Raw genomic sequence first — 21,627 nt, 5'->3', positions numbered from 1 at the left:
TTACTCTTTTAAGTATGAGCTGATTCCTTATTTCTTTGACATGTTTAATATTGAGAATCATCTTCTGTTATTTGGGATGAAAAGCACTAGTCATGGTGGGTGCCCTTTGGGATAAGTTTAGTACAAAGAGAGAAATCAGTCCTATTCTGTGATATAAAAATATCCATGTAGTAAAGAATTTTCCTTTCAGATGCAGACCTGTAGGTTTCTTTACTACGGAAGTAGTAAAATTCTGGGGTTTTTAAAGTGTGATATATTAGGCTTTAGTGAAAATGATGCCTTAGCTATCACAGGCTCAGAATACTAGAAATGTGTATGATTTGAAGTGCCTGTTTTGTCTACTGAAACACAGAACAGGAACCAGTAAGTTTAAGTGGAGCTGTGAAGTGACATTTTGTAAGGTGATGTGCCACGATGATTTGCCTTTGGCAGAAAAGACTGCTGTTGGTTAGCCTCATTGCTTGAGAAGGGAAAAATTCAGCAGTGGGAGAGTATTTTATTTTAATTTACGATTTCTTCTTCAGACCATCCCTATGAACATACAGGAAACTCGTATACTTGTAAGACACATAACGCATCCTCTGAGAACTCAGGAATGTCTGATAGTAATTCATGCAGGGATGGCCTCTCTGGAAGGGTCCCACCACCCCAAGGCAGGACCAGCAAGACTTGCAGAGGTACTTTGGTGCTCTCAGTGAGGTGAGCTTTGGCCATTCCGGCTGGCTGGCTTCCTCCTGTGCCTGGGATTAGTCAACCCACCATCCCAGCACTGTTGCAGCACTGGTGCCAGTTGCCTGCTTGAGTTTATTCTTATAAAACAAAAACTTAAAGATGTAATGGGAGGCAAGTCAGTGAGCTGTGAAGTGATATTGGCAGTGGATTTTTTTTTTTTGGAGGTAGTAAAGTTGCTCTGCAGTACTGTGTAGGAGACAGTTATATCTTTCACAGCCTTTGAATAGGAGTTGGGTGAAGTCCTTTATCTGAAGCCTCATATTGTATTAGATAATGACCAGAAAGCATCAGTATTTATATTACCAAGTTGCAGGTGATTAATATTATTCCCAGAATCACAAACATGATTGTTCCTACAATACTACTTTTTTTAAATAAAACATTTATTGCATAAATATCTTGGTTCTGTTCTTTAGAGTAACTGAAATCTCATTTCAGTTGCTTATACTGATAAAAAATCAGTAAAATATACAAGGTTGATGTGTTGTTCTTCAGGCAGCTAGAGACAATGTTACAGTTTAGGCTGAAGTGTATTGTGCTTCTGAAATTTTGTCAGTTACAGTTGATTGATAGAAAAAAAAATGTATCTAGGTTATGTTCACCAAACATCAGGAGGGGTGAATCAAAACTCTCATGCTGGTTGTTTGTAGCTATTTACAAATATTTTACTAAAAAAAATTCAGATCAGGGAGATTGTTCTCCTTAACTTCTCTGGAAGTTTTATTTTCCTTCATATGCTGTGCCAAGCAAGAGTCTTATTCACTTTTCCAAGGTCTCCAGCACATAATAGTTAAATATTTTTATGTCAATTAATATTGACAGGAAGTCAGTTTGAACAGCATTGGAAAATGGAAGTAGTTGGCAGAACTGGCTAATTTCACTGAATTTCCTCTTGCTAAAAATATCTCTAAAAGAGGCTCTCCTTTTGAGATACAATGAATGCTTGTTTGACTGTAGTTTAGAATTGATGACGACTCTTGTCCTTTAACCAAAAGGGCTTGAAAAATATGAATAACCTTTTGAAATATATTTAGCTTCCTCTGTAGTATATGTAATTATGCTCGTGTCTGCCAGAAGTTTACATACATGCTTAACTTGATGTATGTGAGTAACCCCATCAGCTTGAATGATCCGCAGTAGAAACAAAAGTTCTGCAGAGTTGCTTATGTGAAGTTGAGCATTTCATTCGTATACAAGTAGGAAGGATTAAGCAGTTATGAGCATAGTTGCCCTGTTGAGTTTTGTCTCAAAACTTGGCCATTAAAGTGTGAAATGACAAGATTTTAGTCTTGCTAACTGAAAGCGTACAGCATCAAATAGGTGTTCTTGTTTATATTGCATGCAAATATGTTAAAAATAATTTTAGCTAGGTTGCAGTGGCAAGTATTAACAGGTATAAAATACTAGAAATAGGATGTTTAGATCCTGTGCTGCCTCTGCATTGTGATACAAGAAAACACTGTGCTGTACTTAGAGGACAGCCTAGAACAGTTGTTTCACACATTCGGCCAGTTTGGGGGCAAGTCAGTGTTACTTAGATAGAAAGGCTTCTTGCTTGGACATCTTTGACTTGTGGAAGTTGGTGATGTGTCATGATTGTGGGCCTTGTAGGAGGAGAAGGGTTGTCTTGTGAATTACAGTTCTGCCCTGGCTCTGGTACTTGCTGGGACTTTTACCCCCCTGAAATAAAACAATGAGGGGAAGAAGGGTTGCAGGGCTGTCAAGGGTAATGGGAATCACCAGGACACAAACATTGTGTTGTGGCAGAGGAGTTACTGTTTCACGGGGTAACCAGGTGAAACCTGGCCGGTACCTGTTGGGTGGTGGGACCTTCTGCTGTTGTGAATACCAGTGCTGGTGAGCAGTCAGGGGAAAGGAGAGATGCTGGTGGCTTGAGAGTGTCTTGGACTCTGGAGGGGTGAAGCTGATCCAGCTGAGGTGTTTTGTTTGATATGATTGCCCCTGCATTGGCTTTTATTGTGTTTTCTCTGGTAAAGGTCTCATCATAAGGTTTATGGTGAGAAAAGGTTTTTCTGCTAGTTGGATTCATTCTAGATATTAGAGAATTACTTTGGAGAGAGGCTAAACCTTCTCAAACAATTTTAAATACTTTTTACAGTCTTGGGTGGTAATTACAATCCTCGGTAAAGAGATAAAAATGACATAGGTGTGCAGTACATTTAACTGTTAGCCTTTTGTCACTTGGAACAGGAGTGTATTTTGATGGCTTGCTGTGCTGCGAGCTTGGCTCCGATTCCTGTGTGTTAGAAAAGCATGGCTGCCTGTGGCCTGCTTGCAAGCTGACTGCCTCCTGACATCTTCAGCTGAGAGGTGATAGTGAAGTCTCTGGTCATGACCCTTTGTATTGTTTTGAATTTTCTTCATATGTTTCAGATGACATTTTTAATGGCTTTTTAATTGTTATCCTTTTTTTATACGCAAAAGATCTTTGTTCCTCACCAGAAAATGAAACTGGCATATTGGAACAAGGTGCTCTCTCCCCCCACCCCCCCTTTTTTTTAGGTGCAATTATTTTAATTGCTAACAAAGACAGTGAAATGTGCGCAGATTATTGGGAGCATTTGCACTACCGATCTGCTTTCAGCAGTACTGATCTCCAGCCGTCTTTCCTTTCAGAGGCTCTTTCAAAACCTCCCTCAGCTGCAGCGCACATAAGAAATGAAACAAATCTCTTGGTGGGTCCTAAATTTGATTAAATTGAAAGCTCATGAGAGCAGCAGCCCTTTGAGTATTTTGCACTTCAGGGCCTTGATGTGGAGCAGTAGCTGTCTGGCACTGCTACGTGGCTGGGTTTTCTGGGTACTCTCAGAATTGAGAAACTGCGTTAGTTCTCGATTCTTTGTACTGAAAACAAGTTGTCAGGCATTTCAGGTTCCCACCCTTCAGTCAGCTGTGTGCCTGCATTTTGAGTCATGACATTTCCTAGTGCTGGAGTTTTACAGTAGTTTATACAGTGCTGAGAACAAGTTTTGAAGTCTAGCGTAGTGAGGTGGGTAATCTTGAGGGTAGGTCAGGTTAATGGATGGTATAAAAGCTGGGTGGAAATCTTAAGGACGCAGTAAGGAACTGCCTTGTGCTGCTTTAGAGAACTCTGCGTTGGAGAAAACTTCCAAGTTGAAAGCTGTTGGTGCTCACTGCTGCTACCAAACATCCACAGAGCTTTACAACAGGGCTGTCCAGAACACAGTAACTGGAGACAGGAGGGTTTTTTAGTATTACGGGGTTTGTAGCACGCACTTGTGTGCGGTAATGAATCAGGGCGAAGGACTGGAAGCCACCTCCTGGGGGGAGGTTCTCTTTTGAGCTTTGTTACTAAACAGCTTGATTTGCAGCTGAGGTAAAGTGGCTTGCCCTTCTTACCATCCTTAAATAGGTTTTCTTTACTTTTTTAAAAAATGTAAACAAATACATAGAGCAAAGTGTTCTCCTTTGTGTTCTGTGAGCACATGTTTATACTTGAAAGCAAGTTATAGCAAAACTGCAATTAAAAAGCTACTTGAGCTTTGTTGAAAAGTTTGTATTTCTAGTACTTGCTGACGGATTAAGTATGCAAAATGTTCTTTAATTGATTTTGATTATAAGTTTTACGAACTTGAAGGTGGAATGTTAGGACAGTTTCACAGCTCCTGTGGAGGTTTTAAGGGTGTTTTAACATAGGTGGCTGTGAAAGCAAAGAACTCTTCTGAGAAACAAGCAAACTTTTTTCATCGGTGAATGCTGCGTAACAAAGGAAAACCAAGTCCAGGCTAAAGGGTGTACTCACATGGAGACATTAAATTATTGTTGTCATTGATTGGCTATTTATTTTCTTCCACAAAGATACATTCAAAAACCTCTCCAGAGTATTCAGAATTGTGAAGTTCTTGGCCATGTTGTGTTTTGAATTGAAACTTGAAGCAAAACTTTGTGATGCATGTTGATTTCGTAAAAATGTCTGAAGCCTGTAGAGATCCATTTACATCTGCTCATTAGGTTGCATTATAGTGATGGGGGGAAATTCAAAATACTGTCTACAGATATGTTATATCCTACTCTCATGAGAAATTCCTTCATAATTTTGCTTGTCTTGACGCATAATATATATTTTTTTCCTGAGCTTTCAGTTGGCTTTTTGATAGGTGTATTTTAAAAATCCTCTACATTTGTGCCTTCAAAGCATGTGGAGCTGGGTACAAGGTTCTGCTCCACATTAAAAGCAGAGACCTGTGGTTCAGAGCTGGGCAGAAGGGAGATCTCGAGGTGAAGGGTTTGTGTTACACTGGTGTATTAGATTTCACTGTAGGTTGAATTGAGACTCTTTTGTGCTGAAAGACACAGCCTGTCAGCCTGTTTGAAGAGGCAGACACTTAAAATTATGGCAGATCTTTAATGACTGATTGGGCATGGAGGGAAGAGAGAGTATTCATGTTGATGACCAGAGTGTTTTGTGAAGAACCAGCTGAGATGTAAGACAGTGACTCAAATGTAGCATTGAAGGCTATAGTGTGTTTAAGAACTGTAATTTTTCTTTCCTTGTGTATACTAATTAGTAGAGCTCCTCTACCACAGTGGGTCTTCTGAGCACTATGTTAGTATTTTTGCTTTAGCACTGGGTTTTTCATTGTCATTTGAAGAGTGGGACACATCATTAACCTCAGTTAATGAGCACAGCCTTGATGAGGAAACACTCAACATATAACTGGAAGTTAAGTTTTGTATTTATACTAACTTTGGCTTCTCTTCTCTCTGTGTTACAGAAATACTAATACGGAGTATTTGACCTTCTAATCTGTGCAGCTGAATCACCTAATACCAGGACTAGGATAGAGTGCCTTCAGAACCAATATGTAGCAAATGAGTATCACACCTCTGAAGCTCCTCCCTTGGTTCAATGCTTGCATGTTTTAAGGATCCTTGTCTCCTCAGCAGTGAATTGTTGTGAACTTCAGAAACGGATTTCATGTGGTGCTTGCTGAACATTGAGTCACCATGAGTAGTAATCTAGGAAAAGAAAAGGACTGTAAAGAGAAGGATCCAAAAGTCCCATCATCAAAAGAAAGGGAGAAGGAGGCCAAAGCCTCTGGAGGATTTGGGAAAGAGAGCAAAGAAAAGGAGCCTAAGACCAAAGGGAAAGATGCCAAAGATGGAAAGAAGGACTCCAGTAGCACGCAGCCTGGGGTAGCTTTTTCAGTGGACAATACGATAAAAAGACCTAATCCAGCCACAGGTACCCGCAAAAAATCCAGCAATGCTGAAGTGATCAAAGAGCTAAATAAATGCCGGGAAGAGAATTCAATGCGCTTGGACTTGTCCAAGAGGTCTATACACATGCTTCCATCAGCTATCAAAGAGCTAACGCAGTTAACGGAACTTTATTTATACAGTAACAAACTGCAGTCCCTACCAGCAGAGGTGGGCTGTCTTGTGAACCTGATGACACTGGCCCTGAGTGAAAACTCACTCACCAGTTTGCCTGACTCTCTTGATAACTTGAAGAAACTGCGCATGCTTGACCTGCGGCATAACAAACTTAGAGAAATCCCTTCGGTGGTGTATAGGCTAAGCTCTCTCGCCACTCTTTACCTACGCTTTAATCGTATAACTACTGTGGAAAAGGATATCAAAAACTTGTCAAAACTCACCATGCTTAGCATACGAGAGAACAAAATCAAGCAACTACCTGCTGAAATTGGTAAGCGATTTCGTGACTGAGAGTTTAATTCTATGCTTGTGTTTATTCTGTGGTTGAGTTAGATGCACATAAACGGCCACTTCTCCAGGAGCCCTTCTCCATTTACAACTTCTTACAGTTATGGTTATGATCACTCTGTTGCAATGTTAGCTTGTACTGAGAGCAGTCAATATCTTGAATATACAGATGTATTTTAAACCCAAAAAAGCCCTTTTCATCTTCAGTCAAATGTGTCTTGTTCTCATCTTTGCCTCATGCTTTCACATACTGTGTCTTCAGAACACAGATAGTTTAAAAAACCCAAAAAGATACAAGGCCATCTTTCATTTTAAGATTTCTTCATAAATCATTTACGAACTGTTGCAAGTTACAAACACATTATGGGCATGTTACGGAGGGGTGTGACCATGGTAATACAAGGTAGAATAGGTAGTTGCATTCTATTACAGTGAGCAAGCTGTTGGATGCCATAACAGTTAATAATTTAGGTTAATGATTCGTGAAAGCCTCTGCCTTTTATAAGTCATGAATATATTAATACATGGACTCTTAGTATAAAGCGACCAAATGTTGTATGCATGACTGATGATTTTTATGACTTTTTAATGAACAATATTTGTTTTTCCAAACATTGTGACACAAGTTTGAGGTACTCTGAAAGTGGCTTAGTGATTTAAACACTTTATTGCAAAAAATGTGCTGAAATAGCTCTATATCAAGAACTCCCAAGTTGTTCCAAATAGGTTCTGATTCTTGGAAAATATCTCTTTATCGCACTGTTCTCAAGCAATATTTGAGCAATGTATGTGCCTCAAAAGAGAGTTTCTGTCATGAAGTTTTTTTTTCCTATCACCGGTTTTTAAAATGCATGTACTTTTAGGGGGAGGGTGAACATAAACTTCATGCATTTAAGAAGCTGTTTTGACTTTTCTTCAAGTGTGGAAAAAAAACCTTGTAAATGCCCTTGTAACACTGTGAGTACTAACTCCTCTGCCCTGTTTTTAAAAGCTGATGTGAGACTTTTTCTTGTTAACCAAACCAGTGCATGAGTGTGTTAAGTGTTACTGAAGCTGGTGCCTATGTTCACCAGTTTTGCAAAGCTTGGGAAATTCTCTTGTTTGGTTCCCCAACAGCTCTTTTTCAGACCAGTAGTGTTTGCCTCTTTCTCCTGCACCTTGATATGAAAGATTCATAAGATAACATGTTCCTGATGGCAGGAACTCCTGGGCGTGTCTGAAACTGTAATCACGTAACCAGCAATGTCCAGTACAGCCAGCTTCTGTACATGAAAACAGGAGTGAGGAAATGCAGCGAGGCTGTCAGGTACTGGTCAGAGTCTTGTGCTGCCTGTAGCAGCTATTGGAATGGATTCTACTATAGCTGCTTCTTTGCAGGGTGAATATTAAATGGTTAACATGGGATGTTTTCTGATCGACATGATTTTTGTGTTCACATGAGCATCTCAGCCATCCTGGGAATTTCCCCTGAGATAACTAAGGAATTGTATTTTTGACCTATTTTTACACTTCAGTTGAAGTCAAACAGCCTCTTTGGATCTTCTATTAGTTAAAGAATCATGCTGGAAACCATGGGGCTGATGTTTGCAAAAAGCCCCCAACGTATCAAGTGTTTCTATGATAAAGAAATTATGGCTGATTTAACTGGTTGGGCTGTGTTACACAGTTGTCAGTACTTTACCTGGGTCTGTTTGTGGCTCAGTTATGGAATGTAGTCCAGCAAAGAGACAGCTTCTGAGGTTCAGCTGGGGACAGTCCTGCATAAATTTAAATTAATACTAGTGTGTGAAGAAAAAACTTTGGTGAGATGTTGCATTCCGGTGTTTGGTGTTGCCCTTCAGAAACTTTTTGTGGGTGTGTTTGATACTGCAGACACTACTGTTACTGCTGGAACCTCTTTGTTTCTTAAGAATTCAGCAAATGAAACAGTTATGGTTAAGTTTAAATTATGTAATTTCTATATGTGTTTGTTCACAAACACTCTTGAAAGAGTTCATGCATAACAGTTTAATGGAGAAATTCAGTAGAAACATTGCTTCATGGTACATATGACTGGCTTTCTTTTGTATTTTTTTATTCTTGTCTTGATACACGTATAGGCAATGTTCTCCGTCCTTTATCAAACCCTAGCTTGAGAACATTAACTACTTTACTTGTGTCTTTGTATCCAGCAGCCAGTCGTGCCTTTATTTGTATTGTGATAATGTTTGTGTTCCTTGTTACGGGTCAGCACCTCATTGTGGGAGGCATTTTAGAAGCACAAATGCAAGATGACTGTCAGCCTTATGAAGAATTTCGAAGGGAAATCTATATATTCCACAGCATCTTTTTAAATTTGAAGTAAATTTCTCTTAAGTTGCCCGCAATCGAATCAGTTGAAAAAATAAATTAATTAAAGGATTTGTAAGTTTAAGTAACACAAATAATTTTAACTGCTAATACATACAGAACAGGCATTTGAAAACCTTTTTCCTCAGATGGTAAAAACAAGACAGGATAGTTTCACTTTTGTAATTGATTTCTACTCACTTGCTTTCGTGTGTCTTTGTTCTAGTACAAAGATTAAAAGTTTGAGTTGGAAACACAGCTGAAAAATGAAACTGCTGAGAAATGTATTTCTTACTTTCCATTGAAATTTTTCCTTAAACACTTGTTATTTCTTTCCATTTTACAGGGGCAATTTAAAAAAACCCTTGCCTTTTATGTCCTGATGATTTCAATACTTTGTATGTTTATAATGCAGTTCCTATATACTATATACAAGTGAACCCTTGTATTATCAGCTTGTACATTACACAGAAATTTTTGTTGCTGCAAAGCGGGAAGTGAAATGAGGCAATTATCTTTTTATAAAGCAATATCATGTGGAGCATTTAAAATTCTTGCAGAAATACCCCACTGTTTTAAGGCTTAAGGCTCACATATCTGATAGCTAGTGTGCGTGTTTGCGTTTTGAAAAACTGAGAGCTTATGTAACCCACTGACTTGTGCTGCAAGGAAGACTCTTGCAGCAGGTGGCTACGATGCATTCATGGTGCTGATCCGGTACACAACTATGCAAAGAATCTGGGACTTTCTTTATGTTATCGTTTGGACGTAGATCTGCTACAAAAAGTTGCCTTGAACAGAAAAAAAACCAAACCAAAAACCAATCCCCAGACTTCAGCTTGAGAGGTGGGATGTTGCTACTGTTGTAAGAGCCAGCGTTGAGTGAGATGGAATTAGTCTTACTGTGGTGCTAGAGACTTGAGGGCTTTCACTGTCACTGAACACAAAATAACTCCTATCAAAAGAAATTGCAAGTAGGTCCTGGAGTCTGAAGTGATCTGATAACTTGAGACTTTCCTTCCAACACCCAGTATTGTCTATGACTAGTTGATTTGTGTACCTGCCATGTTTTGCTGTTCTTAAGTGCAGTGGTTTCCCTTTGTTGCTTTGTTTGACAGATGATACGTAGGAATTGTACTACTGATCATGTGATTTCAGACTCAGTTTCTAGAAATGCTTGTCTAGAACGTCTACTGCTCGCTGTACAAACATCTACAGTATTTATACTTGTTAGAAGCAGATTCCTTATAGGCAAACCTGAAATTAACTCTAAACAATTTCTTAGAAACCTGAGCGAAGGTAAAACGTGTTTGCAAAACACATAGTTGATCATATTTAAAGTGGTCCCGGAAAGTGCGTTAAAACAACTGACCTGTTACGGTGTGTGTTGTCTTGAGCAACGTTTGGGAGAGGGGAACCTGCCAGCACTGAGCTGCTGGGAAGTAATCCAAAGTTTGGATCTGTTTTGGACTTTAAAGTGGCTTTAAACTGAAGTGAGGTGACTATACTGGTGGAGAAGTTGCTTTGCATGTAAAAGAAACGTTCTAGTGAGAAAGAGGAAGTGTTACTATCTATAGCTAGTAAATGGAAGCGAGTGTTTCTGGTCTTTTTTTCTCACCCAGAATGCAGTACCTCTCACTCTCTTGAATCCAGTTGCTTTATTATAATTAGGATAATGACAATAAGATTTCAATATTTAGAAGGCTTCTTAATTTTAAATAGTAGTTTACTCAACTGAACTCACTTAGTAAACCAAAAAAATGAAGCAAATATCTGTACTATGAAAGAAGACAGTCTTTTAGTAACCTGGCAAATTCAGGCTCTAGGTACCCAGCAAATCATTGCTACTAGTCAGTTATTGGACTTGCCTTAAAGCTTTTCCAGCAACATATATATTGTTTCTACATCTTTATAATGCGATTGAAGTGATTTTATTAGACTGCATAGTAAGCTGAAGTCTTGACATGCATTGTTGTGTTTTCAAATTGAAATAGATTTCTTTGAATAAGATCTAAAAATACTTCAAAATGCATTTAACTGAGAACATATTCCAAGGTTTGGAGTTTAAGTGAATATTTTTGCATGTTTAGCCAAGTGCCTTTCGAGAGTAGCTGAATTAAGGTGAGTTTTCATGAAATGGCAGTGCCAATGTTTAACAGCTTCATGATGCTGAAAGGGGTAGTGTCCGCTCCCCTTCTCTCAGCTGCTCACTCCTCCTGCCTCTTTCATCTGAGCTGTTCCTTGGTGAGCTGATGTATCTCACTAATGGAAAAATATTAATGGTTTTGCTCCTTTTATTGTCCGTTATTGTAGTTAGTTGAAGTCAGTGAGGTTTCAGATAAGACTGGAACTGGTGGAGGAGGAGGAGGAGTGGGAGGGTGTGAACTGGAACACGGAGAGCAGGATGGCCACTTTCGCCTGCACAGCTTGGCTTGCTGCAGCTCGCTCCTGAAACCTCTCAGGTAGGATTGCTCATGTCGTATAAAAGCATGTGAAGTGCACCACAAGTGGTTTGAAGAAGGATGGTTTACTGTCTGCAAAGAACCATTGAAAATGCATCAGATTATATTTTCAGAAACTTTTTCTTCCTTTTCCCCCTGCTTTCCATGTCTTGTTCCACAAAACTCTGTAGCTTATTGGAGTCCTGATAGCATCAGCTCAGCCCCACCTTCCTGAAGCAGTTTTTGTTATGTTTTTATGCATAGTGGTGAGAATCATTGATGGAAGGTTCTTGATGGCAAAGCTGCTCTGTGTTGCTCTTTGAGGACCTGGTATTTCTCATAAATTGCATCACACCAAACAGTGGTGGTAAATTTTCAGAGTGCATCTAACACAGTGTCCTGCTTCTGACTGTAGTCATAATGAAATGTCTGCATAAAACCCAGGGTAGGTGTAGATATAAGGCTTACCCTGACTCCTCTCCCAGATCCAGCTATTTTCATATCAGGGATTTCCCAAGTCTGGTTCAGCTTGTCACTCTAGTAATTCTCAGCAGACTCCTATTCCAAGGGCTTGAGCATTTTTTTCCCTTTAAAGTCCTATAATCGCTTGCATCCTTAGCAGAGTCCATAAGTTTTCTCTGAATGTTGTTCTTAACAAAAAGGTCACTGTTATGCAGATGTTGAATATATACACAAACTGAGTGCAAAACCAAGATGTTCCTGTTCACTTTAGTGTTGAACCTCGGGTGGCATCCATGAAGCATAATGTTAACGGAAATGTTTCCTTGTGGAAGCTTTGCCAAAACACGGTCTGGAGGGATAATTGTGGAAGTGAGTTCACAAGGTGGACTCCGGCTTTATCACCAGATCTGGTAAATTGTCCATTCCACTGAGATCAAAAAGTTGAAGATTAGAATGGAAGAATGCAAATGCTCTGGTGAGTCAGTCAGCAGGAGAAGGATGAAAACCAGAGGAACTGTCTTGGGATGAGGCCAAACAAATGCTTCAGTTTGCAGGCTGTTACTCAAGCCATTTGTGTTTCTTGTGCCTAGAGTTTTAGAGTTGTGTTGTGTTGAAGGAATTGTTTTGCAGAATCAAGTTGATAATAGTCTCCTTGCAAAGACAAGGTTGCATCTTATACTAGTTCTGGATATTTTTGTCGTCTTAGGGCACACGGCTCATATAGAAATAATATTGTCAACACATTTGAAATTACATTTGCATAGTTTCTGCAAATTTCTTAAGACTCCAAATACTGTGTTTTCTGTCTGTGAATACAACTCTTATTCTGTGGAGAATCTGGTCAGGGCTGTTCTACAAGGGAAATATTTTTAGATTGTAATTCAGGGAATCTGCCTACACCAGACTTGGAATGTCTCTGAGACTCTCTTCTGTTCTTCCCTTCCCCCATCTACCCAGTATTTAGATCGTTTGTGGTTCCTTCACTGCTTTGAAACTCTTTCTCATAACACTTGCACCTGTTTGGTTTTCAGTAGCATAGACAGCAAACCAGATGTGTGCAGCTGCGTGAGTTCATGTCTACTCTCTCCATGCTGAATATGGTGCCTCCTTATTAAATGACTTGTTAGTTGCAAACCTTTTCAGTGGTGTTCTGAATTTCATTTCCCCTTTTTTTTAGCAGACCCGACAATACAGAGAAATATTTCTTTACATTATTAGTCTCTAAGATCCCCTTGTTCTGTTTCAGCAGTTTGAATGAAACCAAGCTATGTTCCTGGGCTTTGTTGGCATGGTGGTGTCTGTAAACACAGCGGTTGAGAATATTTTTGGTTTTTTTTATTCTAATGTGATAAAAGCATGAAGTTATGAACAGAAGTGGAATAAATCTAGGCAATGATACGTGTGTGCTGCTCCCTAGAAGCCAGAGAAAATGACTGCTTATTTCATCCAGTTCTGGTTGCTTTCTTGAGCTGCAGGAAGGGTAATCTTGATTTTGGCCAGCTTCAGCTTTGGTGTCTGGGTTCTGATTCCTGTGAAAGCTCCTCTGGGGTCACAGTTTTGTCTTGTCAGCTAGTAAAATTACTCCTGATTACATTTTGTTCAGACTGGCTTTAGGATAATGATTAAGTAGTCCTGCCTTTTTGATCTACTTGAAGAGCTTATTGGGATGATGCCCCAAGTGTAGTTCCAGTAAATACTGACAGCTTCTTAGAAGTCTAGCTTTTTTTTTTTTAAATATCAATGCTGCAAGTATTTTAACTGTTTAAATACTTGCATAAGTTCTGAACAGAGGGAACTCATCGCTTCCCTCAGGCTGCCCTTGCTACTGCAGCTTGGTAGGTGCTTAGTCTTTATTACTGGAGAGTGAGCACATGTGTTCCACTCTCAAAATGGACAGGATCCAAGATGTGACCCCAGGTTCAGCCTCAGCAGGACCCCTGGTCCATCCCCGCAGAACTGTTTCCTCACCAGTCTGTGCCAGGCTGTGCTGCTTTACAGGGTTATTCTGTGCTAGGTGCAAGCCTTTGCCTTTGTCTTGGCACTTCATGGAGTTCCTGTTGGTTTAATCTACTGCTCAGCTCAAATCCTGCCTTGAGCCCTTGCTAAGACCATTTCTTCTACGTGTTTCACATGTTTAAAATGTTCAAACATGTTTTTAATTTTGTTTGTATTTGTTAGGCTCAGTTATAAACAATGCATAAAAAGTGTTTGGCTGTTGTGTCTTGTTGAAGCTTGTTTTAGACCAGATTTTGAGTTGTCTTTTCAGCTGAGCTTAGCTTCGCTTCTGTGTTTTTCAGGGGTTCCCATAACTAGATCCTGCTGCTCATTCTGCGAATTCTAAATATTTTTCTGTGCTTATTTCTTACTTCTATAAATTTTTTAACTTTGGTACATAAGTCACTTGTGACTATATTAAAATTGTATTCTTTCTACTGAGGAACTCTTCTGTGTAAGTTATAGTCTGCAGTAAGAATTCAAAATGGCTCTGACTGCTTAACTATTCTTTTGGGCAGTTGGAAATGCACAGCAAAAAGTTCAGGCTGTGTATGTTACAGTGATGTACTCAAATCTCATAGAGAGTGAAAAGATTCTGAAACGTAAAATTATTTTCTTCTAAAATCAGGACACTTATATGCCAAAGAGTTTTTAAAGACTAAAAATTTTTTTTCCTGGCAGAGAACCTGCTGAGAGATAAATAATTGCCAAAGTCATGAGAACTATTTGTAACTTGTTCCCAGCATTGCTGATTTCAGATAATTACGCTTTGCAAATTAGTTTATAACCAGCATGCTGACACACTGGCCTTAAGTCCCACTAATATTTGCATTCTCCTCTTCCTTGTACTTTCCGTAAGAGTCTTGATCCTCTTGCTGTGTCATCTGGCCTAGGATTTATCATGTAATGAAGGATTCATAATTTTCAATCTGCATAAGCATGAGCAGGCAGGCACGGGGTTAATCCAGTGGAAAACAGGCTATATTGCAAACAGCGTTTGCCATCCAAGAGTGGTGCCCACTGAGTCGGTTAGTGGCAGGAGACACTGAAGCTTTTTTGCTGTTGACCTATGCTCTGTCCCTACACAGCTGTTAATTTGTGTGTATACTTCTATTTTTTTTTAAATGAAACCTATTTTGTTTTTTAAATAGCTAAGAACAATTTTCAGAGTTACGTAAGTCAGGGCATGTAATTTGGTTCTCTTGTTGTAACAGGCTTTCAAGGTTGGCCATGAAATGGGACTATAATTCTGCCTTATAATGCAGAAAATATTAGTCATTTCATAATGCTGGGATTTTTCTGCAGGTATATTTAGCTTTGTCATACTATTACATTTAGTCTCTGTGCATATGAGAACAACAGTGAGGTGATTGCTCACCCCACCTTTTGAAAGGGTAGTGGAGATGTGTACTTAGCTGTGTTTTTAACAGTGTTAACTGGAAGGTGGTTGGGAGTCTTCACAAACTATTTTATCTGGAAAATGCATGTGAATTGTCCAAATTTTTTATCTTGCTGAACTTTTAAAAATATATTTTTAAAAACTGCATAATAGGGTGTAACTAACTGTTTTGTGAAGATTATTTATGCTGAAACTGCTTTGTTTTTCATATGGGCATTACTTCTACTTCAAAATCTTATATGGTCAAGCCAGCTAGTACATGCGATTTCTGTCTGCTTTCTTGGCACATTTTGAGCTTCAATTGCCTTTTTTCCTCTTGCAATTACAGTGCAATATAGTATTTAAAACAAAAAACCAATCAACAACAAAAAAAAACAAAGCAAAAACCCAAAACATCCAACCGCAAACCCCAGTACCTTCCTACTTTTTTTTCTAATTGTCCTGAGGATGCTTGTCCCTTCAATGCAGTAACAGGTAGTCCGTGAAGAGTCCTTTATTCACTACTGTGAACTGAAGATTTGTGTCTTCTCCATCACTTGTGGTGAAAAGTTAGTTTGTTTTATCTGTGAGTAGCATGTCCCTAAAGTAGTGCTTGCCTCACTCCAGTGAGTTTTGGGTGTTCAGACGGTCCTTTGGTGAAGCGATGTTGGAGTTGTCCACATGGTGAATGGGAACAGGTTTTTCTCTAGTAACCTGCTTTCTGGGTGAGGCTGATCTTGAGCTGCAGCACATTTCTGTCTGGCATGCATATTGTTGAATTGATTAAGATATGAATGTGTTTCAACAAAGTTTATGTAGTACACCAGAAAAGAGCAAATGTTGGTTCTTTTAATAAGAGTTGAGGAGCTCATGATCTTACTTTTTTTTTTTCCCCCCTTATACCTGGACTAAGCTTTCTTTTAGGAGAACTTTCTTTTTTGATTTTGACATACGCTTCTTACCCTGGCCTAGCAAAAGTGCCAGTTCTCAGTGATGTTGGTGAAACTTATTTTCACTGTTTTTTGAAGAAGTGTTTCCTTCAGTACAGTTGTCACTGTTCGGCCAATAAGAAGGACACTTTAAATCACTGAAACAATCTGGCTTTACATCGGCTCCTAGGAAAGTCATTGGGCAGATGGCCTTAAGTTTGGCCTCTTTGTTCTTGCAGATCATTATTTGTTGTATCAATTGTTTATGCCATGTGTTTATCCTGGCATAATTTTTGAAGGAGCTGCTGTTGTGCAGAGTGCAGTGCACAGTGTGTCCATTCATGGGGTAAACCACTGCCGTCAGTCAGCCGGTGAAAGAGCTGCCCCTGTTCTTTAGCTGCTGGCCTGGTGGCAGCACGCTCTCTGTGCCCAGAGTGGTTCCGGTCCCAGGTACTGGGATGTTTTCAGTAGTGTTGGTCACATTAACTGCAGTGGTGCTGGTACTCAGACCTCCATGCAGGCAGAACAGAGAGCCCCTCATCCAGGAGATTAGTTAGAAATGGGCTTTAACGAGGAGACAGGGCAGATGGTGCTGATTGGGCTCAAGGTGTCACAGGCACCGGTTTGTAAAGGACTGGACCTTTCTATTTCCTTATTCCCTCTATTTTCCCACACTTGTCCTTTCCTAAACTGCATTGATTCCTTCCTTTTCCCTTTCTTAAAGATCCCGTAGCATCTCTTCCTTGCAACTTGTAGTACGAGTCGAAGCCCCGTATGCAGTAACAGCCCTCAGTCTGTCAGGTACCCTGGAAAACTGTTCCATTTACTCACTGTGATGGGTCTCCTGGGACAGCCAGTATTTACGTTCTCCCACTCATGTCTGGTCTGCTGTGTGTCTGTACGTGTGGAGATGAGCCCCTACCATGTCCCTTAAACATTTATCACGTTGTTAAATATGTTGAATGTGAGAATTTTTTCCATATGTCATGGAGAACAACAGGAGGGATGTACCTGGAGTGTTTTTTGTTGACTTGCACACTCTCTTGTGTCTCAGCAATCCAAGTTAAATATATTGAAAGAATTTCAGTGCTAACAGCACTTCACCTTCCCTCTCCTTCTGTCCTTAGGAGGGAAAAAAGAACATTTGGTGAGATGCTGTCAAACCACAAGTATTATTACATCCAAGAGCAAGTTTCCCTATTGAGCAATGTGAAGTAAAAGCTGAATATTATATCATCTCCTGAAATTGCTTTCCTGAAGTCACTGTGCTTCATGATACGGCTTTAACTTTTCCTTGATTTCTGTTCTAAAATCTAAAATTTGTTGGGCAGTTCTCAATCTATTTTTAACGTTCAAAATTTTTATTAAAAATTTATCAGTGTCACTTTTAAAAATGTCTACATCCTTAATATAACAGTATTAAGTATGGCTATCCAAATTAAACCAAAGTGTGTGCTTGTCCTTAATTGTGTAAGTAAACATAGGGATTCTTTTTTTCCCCTGCCCAGAATTAGCTAGTAAGATGTTAGCAAAAAATGAAGTGCAGCAAATGGTGCGGCAAAACCCCAAGTCTTTCTTCAACTTCAGCAGATGTAGAGTGGGAAGAGTCGAGTAAATCAGAGATCAGTGTGATGAAATGAAATTTATGCCACATTTCAAATTTGACATCATTGGTTTAGGTCTGAAGTGAAAACAAATGAAAACAGCAATCATGAAGTGAAAACTACTGCCCCAAAGTGTGGGAAAGTTCTTGAGTTGTCTCAGTAAAGATTCGTGGGGTTCTTTGTTTAAAGGGGGAGGGATTTTGAAGTCTTCCTCAAGCTTTTCTTCCTCCTTCTATTGCCTTCTACACTTTGCCCACTTGTTTTCATGAATAGCAAAAAGATGCTCCTACTACAGAACATTAACTCTTGCTCAATTTTTTTAAATTTTCTTTCTCCTGCATATTAATGGCATTGAAATATGTGGTTAATACAATGCTGGATACAGCATGTTTGACTGTTGACTCTGGTTACCTTTAAATTTCCATCCGCCTGGTTTCCACCAGTTTGGGTTTTAATAATAAGATCAGTTATATGCTAACAGTCTAAGAAAAACAGAATAATAAAGCTGTTGTTGGGGTGGGGTTTCTTGTTTGTTTTTCCCAGGCCTTTCCCAACTCTTTCATGATACATAAGTAAGTATTGTGGCTTCATGATACCTGCAACTCAGTACAGCATCTGAACTCAAAAAATTTTATGATTTAGTAAATCACCATTTGTGATTATTGGCTGACCTAACAGGTAGACAGTCTACACGTCAGAACTTGCCCAAAGTTGTCCTGCAGGCCTGTGGGAAAATCCTTCAAGAATTGTGTCAAAGATACAACACTGAAGCTTAAAAATAGACATTCGTTCCTCAAAAGGAATTTGCTACTCTTCCAAATTGTTCCTTACTGAGTCACGCTCTTATACAAAAATATGGTGACCTCATCTTTACTGGATGGAGTTGAAACTGTTCAAACAATTTGCATTATTTTCACCTCTGTCATATGCAAAGAATGTGAATGCATACACCTGTATGTATGCACACACTTTTTTTTAACCCAAGCTATCGCTCAGAATTAGAGTATGTTTGTTATTAGAATAGGTGAGTCTACTGTACATAGAGTTGTGCCTTGCTGTACTTCTAAATTAATGTGTAAATGTCAGGAATGAAGCCATTCAGTGTAAAGTAGCTCTAAACTCTAAGCAAATCCAATCATTTTTTTAAGGCTTAACAGGTAAGCCTTTTATTTTAAACATATTTGCTATAGCTCTGCTTGCATTTATAAAATATAATAATCTGTGTAAATAGATTTTAAGTTTACTTACGTTGCCTTTTGTGACGACTAAAAATGATTAAAAATATCACTCAGGACTTTGGGTGGATTATCTAGGTTGTCAGCCAAATAATTTTGATGTCTCTTAATTGCTGATTTTGTTCATTCATAGTGTAAAAACTGATCTCAATGTCTCAAAATTCAGTACAATCCACTTACTCCATGATGTTTTAAGCTTCTGATCGCCTGAAACAAGTGTGAGGGGTGGGTTTTGTAGTTGCATTTCACAGCTTGAACTGTCAGAAGAAAAACAATAAATAAGCAAGATTTCTTTAGAGAATCTATAAAGCTTTAGCTGAGTTAAAATTTTTAAGTATAAATTTTAGATTTTAGATTTGACTGATGGAGTTATGATCGTGTAATGCTGTATTTTATAACTACGGTAGCAATAGATTTTTTTCAGTTTATCTCCAAATCTGTCTGATTCTGTTAATGTCTGTGTGGAAGTCATTGTCTAGAGCTGTACATTAAAGAGCGTGATGTTTTGGTTTTCTTGTGTACTTTTAGGTGAGTTGTGTAACCTCATAACGCTGGATGTAGCGCACAATCAGCTCGAACATCTTCCAGAAGAGATTGGAAGCTGCACGCAGATCACCAACCTTGACTTGCAGCACAATGAGCTCTTGGACCTGCCGGAAACCATAGGTATGAAGAGGCTGGAGAAGAGAAAATAAATCACTGTTTCAAAGTGTTCAGTAAGAGGAACAAATTTAAGAACGAATGTTTGGTTGGTAACTGTAGAATGACTGGTGGTCCGCTCAAGGCGGCTTCACACTTGAGATTAAACGCAAGGCATGTGCGTTATCATAAATGTTTCTAGCTCTGAATTACGTTATTAAATCTAGCTGTGTTACAGAATGCGGCATCATCTAAGAATGAGAGTTTACGAGGAAAAATCACTTCTAACTCTGATTTAAGGTGTTTTGCAGTTATGAGTAAATGTCTACAGCTTATGTCCATTCCATAATGGAACGGAGCGTAGGTGTACTACTTGAAGTGTACTACTTCGGCACATAGTTTTAACTAACATCTTTGGCTAAAAGAAATAGAACTAAAAAGTTAAATGTTTTAAATGAATTTGTGCTCTTATTGAAAAAATCTTCCAAGTCCACAAATTTATCAAGCTCTAATACAATAAAATACAGAGGATTTCCAACTTAGATTGGGAATAATGGACTGAAATGAACATTGTCCTGGTTGGTTTCAGAATCTCATATAGGATAAAGAAGCAAAATAAGCTTTTCCTAGGTAATTAAATCAGTTTTAAACAGATGGCAGAGAAAGATGCATGCTGTGATTTTAAAAAGACAAAAAACAAGGCTGTCATGATTTTAAGCTCTTACATGTCACCAGAACATACACGAAAGAATGAACATTATCACGTAAACAAAATTTATACTGAACATGTCGTTGATGTACTTTAACCCGCAGTAAAGTGAATGAGCAGAAGAGCGAGGAACCACCTAACAACACTTCAGCTTTTCTTCCAGCAGTGAATAGTTGAGTGTGAAGCTACTGTGGCTGCTTGTTGAGAAATTTTGATCTGAACAGTGTTTACATTGATGAGGTATCCACCAGAGCTGAACTTCCTTCCTGGACTGATGATATTTTTAATCTATGGAGATCTCGTTCCATCTGGAATTTGCATCTAACATACACAATTCATAAACACAGCTTTTACTTTGGTAGCTGTTTTGTAAACCTTAATAAAAGTTGTGTTTAATAAAATTTGTGTAGTGTACGTGTCATATAGGAAGCAAGTTCTCTGGATAAACTGCTAATTAGGGGAAAAATTCTCTCAAGAAGTGTGAGATTTCCATTGTCAGGGCTTATAGACAACTTGTGCAGAATATTAGTGTGATTTATTGGGTTGTTTAGTGACTTGCAGTCACTGAGCTCCTTTAGAGGACCTCAAAAATCTTACTTATTACTATATATGCTGCAAGACTGTGCTTACAGGAAGAGGTCTTTGGGTAGGAGAGACACAAAGTTACTTAGGCAGTTAAGTGATATATGATAGATAGGAAATTGCTGACTATGCAATCAAGATAGTTTGGACTCATCTGTTTCTTCAGAAAGTTATTGTAAACTTATGTGGTTTGTACTGAGTCAGGTTCACGTGTGGTTGGACTGGGTTTCGGCCTGTTTTCTTTTTTTGCCTTTTTTCATTGCATTGCCTCTTATAGTTTCCTGAAGTTCCTTATTTTTAAATGTGTATAGCTGTGTCTTCCATGCTTATCTGAGCTGAATACCAATGCTATATGGCTCAGCAAACCCCCAAAGACGTGAATAATGGTAAGAGCCAACAGTGCGCCTCGTGTCTTTAATCTTACACTGCTTCAGTTTTTGCTCAACTGGAAAAAAATACCTGTTGTTTGTATTGACCAAGCTGAACATTTCTGTTTAGAGGCAAAACGTAAAATCAGAAATTAGTATTTCTGCCACGTAAGAGTTAACAGTCAGCCAGAATTGAATACTGAAGGGAAAAATTTTAATCTCCAGCTTAAATGATAATGATCAACCTACATTTATGCATGTTACAGAAAAGGCAGCCATAGCCAGTTCAGCAACATTGGCTTTATTTCTTAGTCATCACAGTTTTAGTTCAACATTAAAGCAAGTTGCGGCTTGATTTTTAGATTACAGCTTGCTTTGTGGTTAGGATTGTTCAGCGAGAGGCTTTGACTACTCAGAAAAACCCAGCGAGTGTATGGTGCGTGGGGGCCTGGCGTGTGTTGCTTGGCGTGTCTGCGGGACAGCCCTTCCAGCCTCTCCATCTGTCCCCTCCAGTTT

At 38.9% G+C, this 21,627-nt stretch overlaps 1 protein-coding gene across 2 annotated transcripts in view; it reads left to right on the top strand.

The window, feature by feature from the left end:
* The first annotated feature begins 5,495 nt into the window (after positions 1-5,495).
* The window catches only part of SHOC2 (soc-2 suppressor of clear homolog (C. elegans)), a 38,254-nt gene continuing 22,122 nt past the window's right edge, over positions 5,496-21,627 (top strand). Inside the window, exons 1-2 of one of the 2 annotated variants that reach the window (XM_010138546.1) lie at positions 5,496-6,424; positions 19,342-19,479. In XM_010138546.1, the coding sequence (XP_010136848.1) occupies positions 5,722-6,424; positions 19,342-19,479 (841 nt within the window). In that variant the 5' untranslated portion in view covers positions 5,496-5,721. The remainder of the gene's footprint in view (positions 6,425-19,341; positions 19,480-21,627) is intronic. The other variant, XM_010138547.1, reaches the window with a different exon arrangement.

Source organism: Buceros rhinoceros, unplaced genomic scaffold (assembly GCF_000710305.1).
Source record: "Buceros rhinoceros silvestris isolate BGI_N320 unplaced genomic scaffold, ASM71030v1 scaffold21916, whole genome shotgun sequence".
In the NCBI taxonomy this organism is placed as follows: Eukaryota; Metazoa; Chordata; class Aves; order Bucerotiformes; family Bucerotidae; genus Buceros; species Buceros rhinoceros.
The sequence above is the reverse complement of the archived record's forward strand: the minus strand, read 5'-3'. Positions and strand labels throughout refer to the sequence as shown.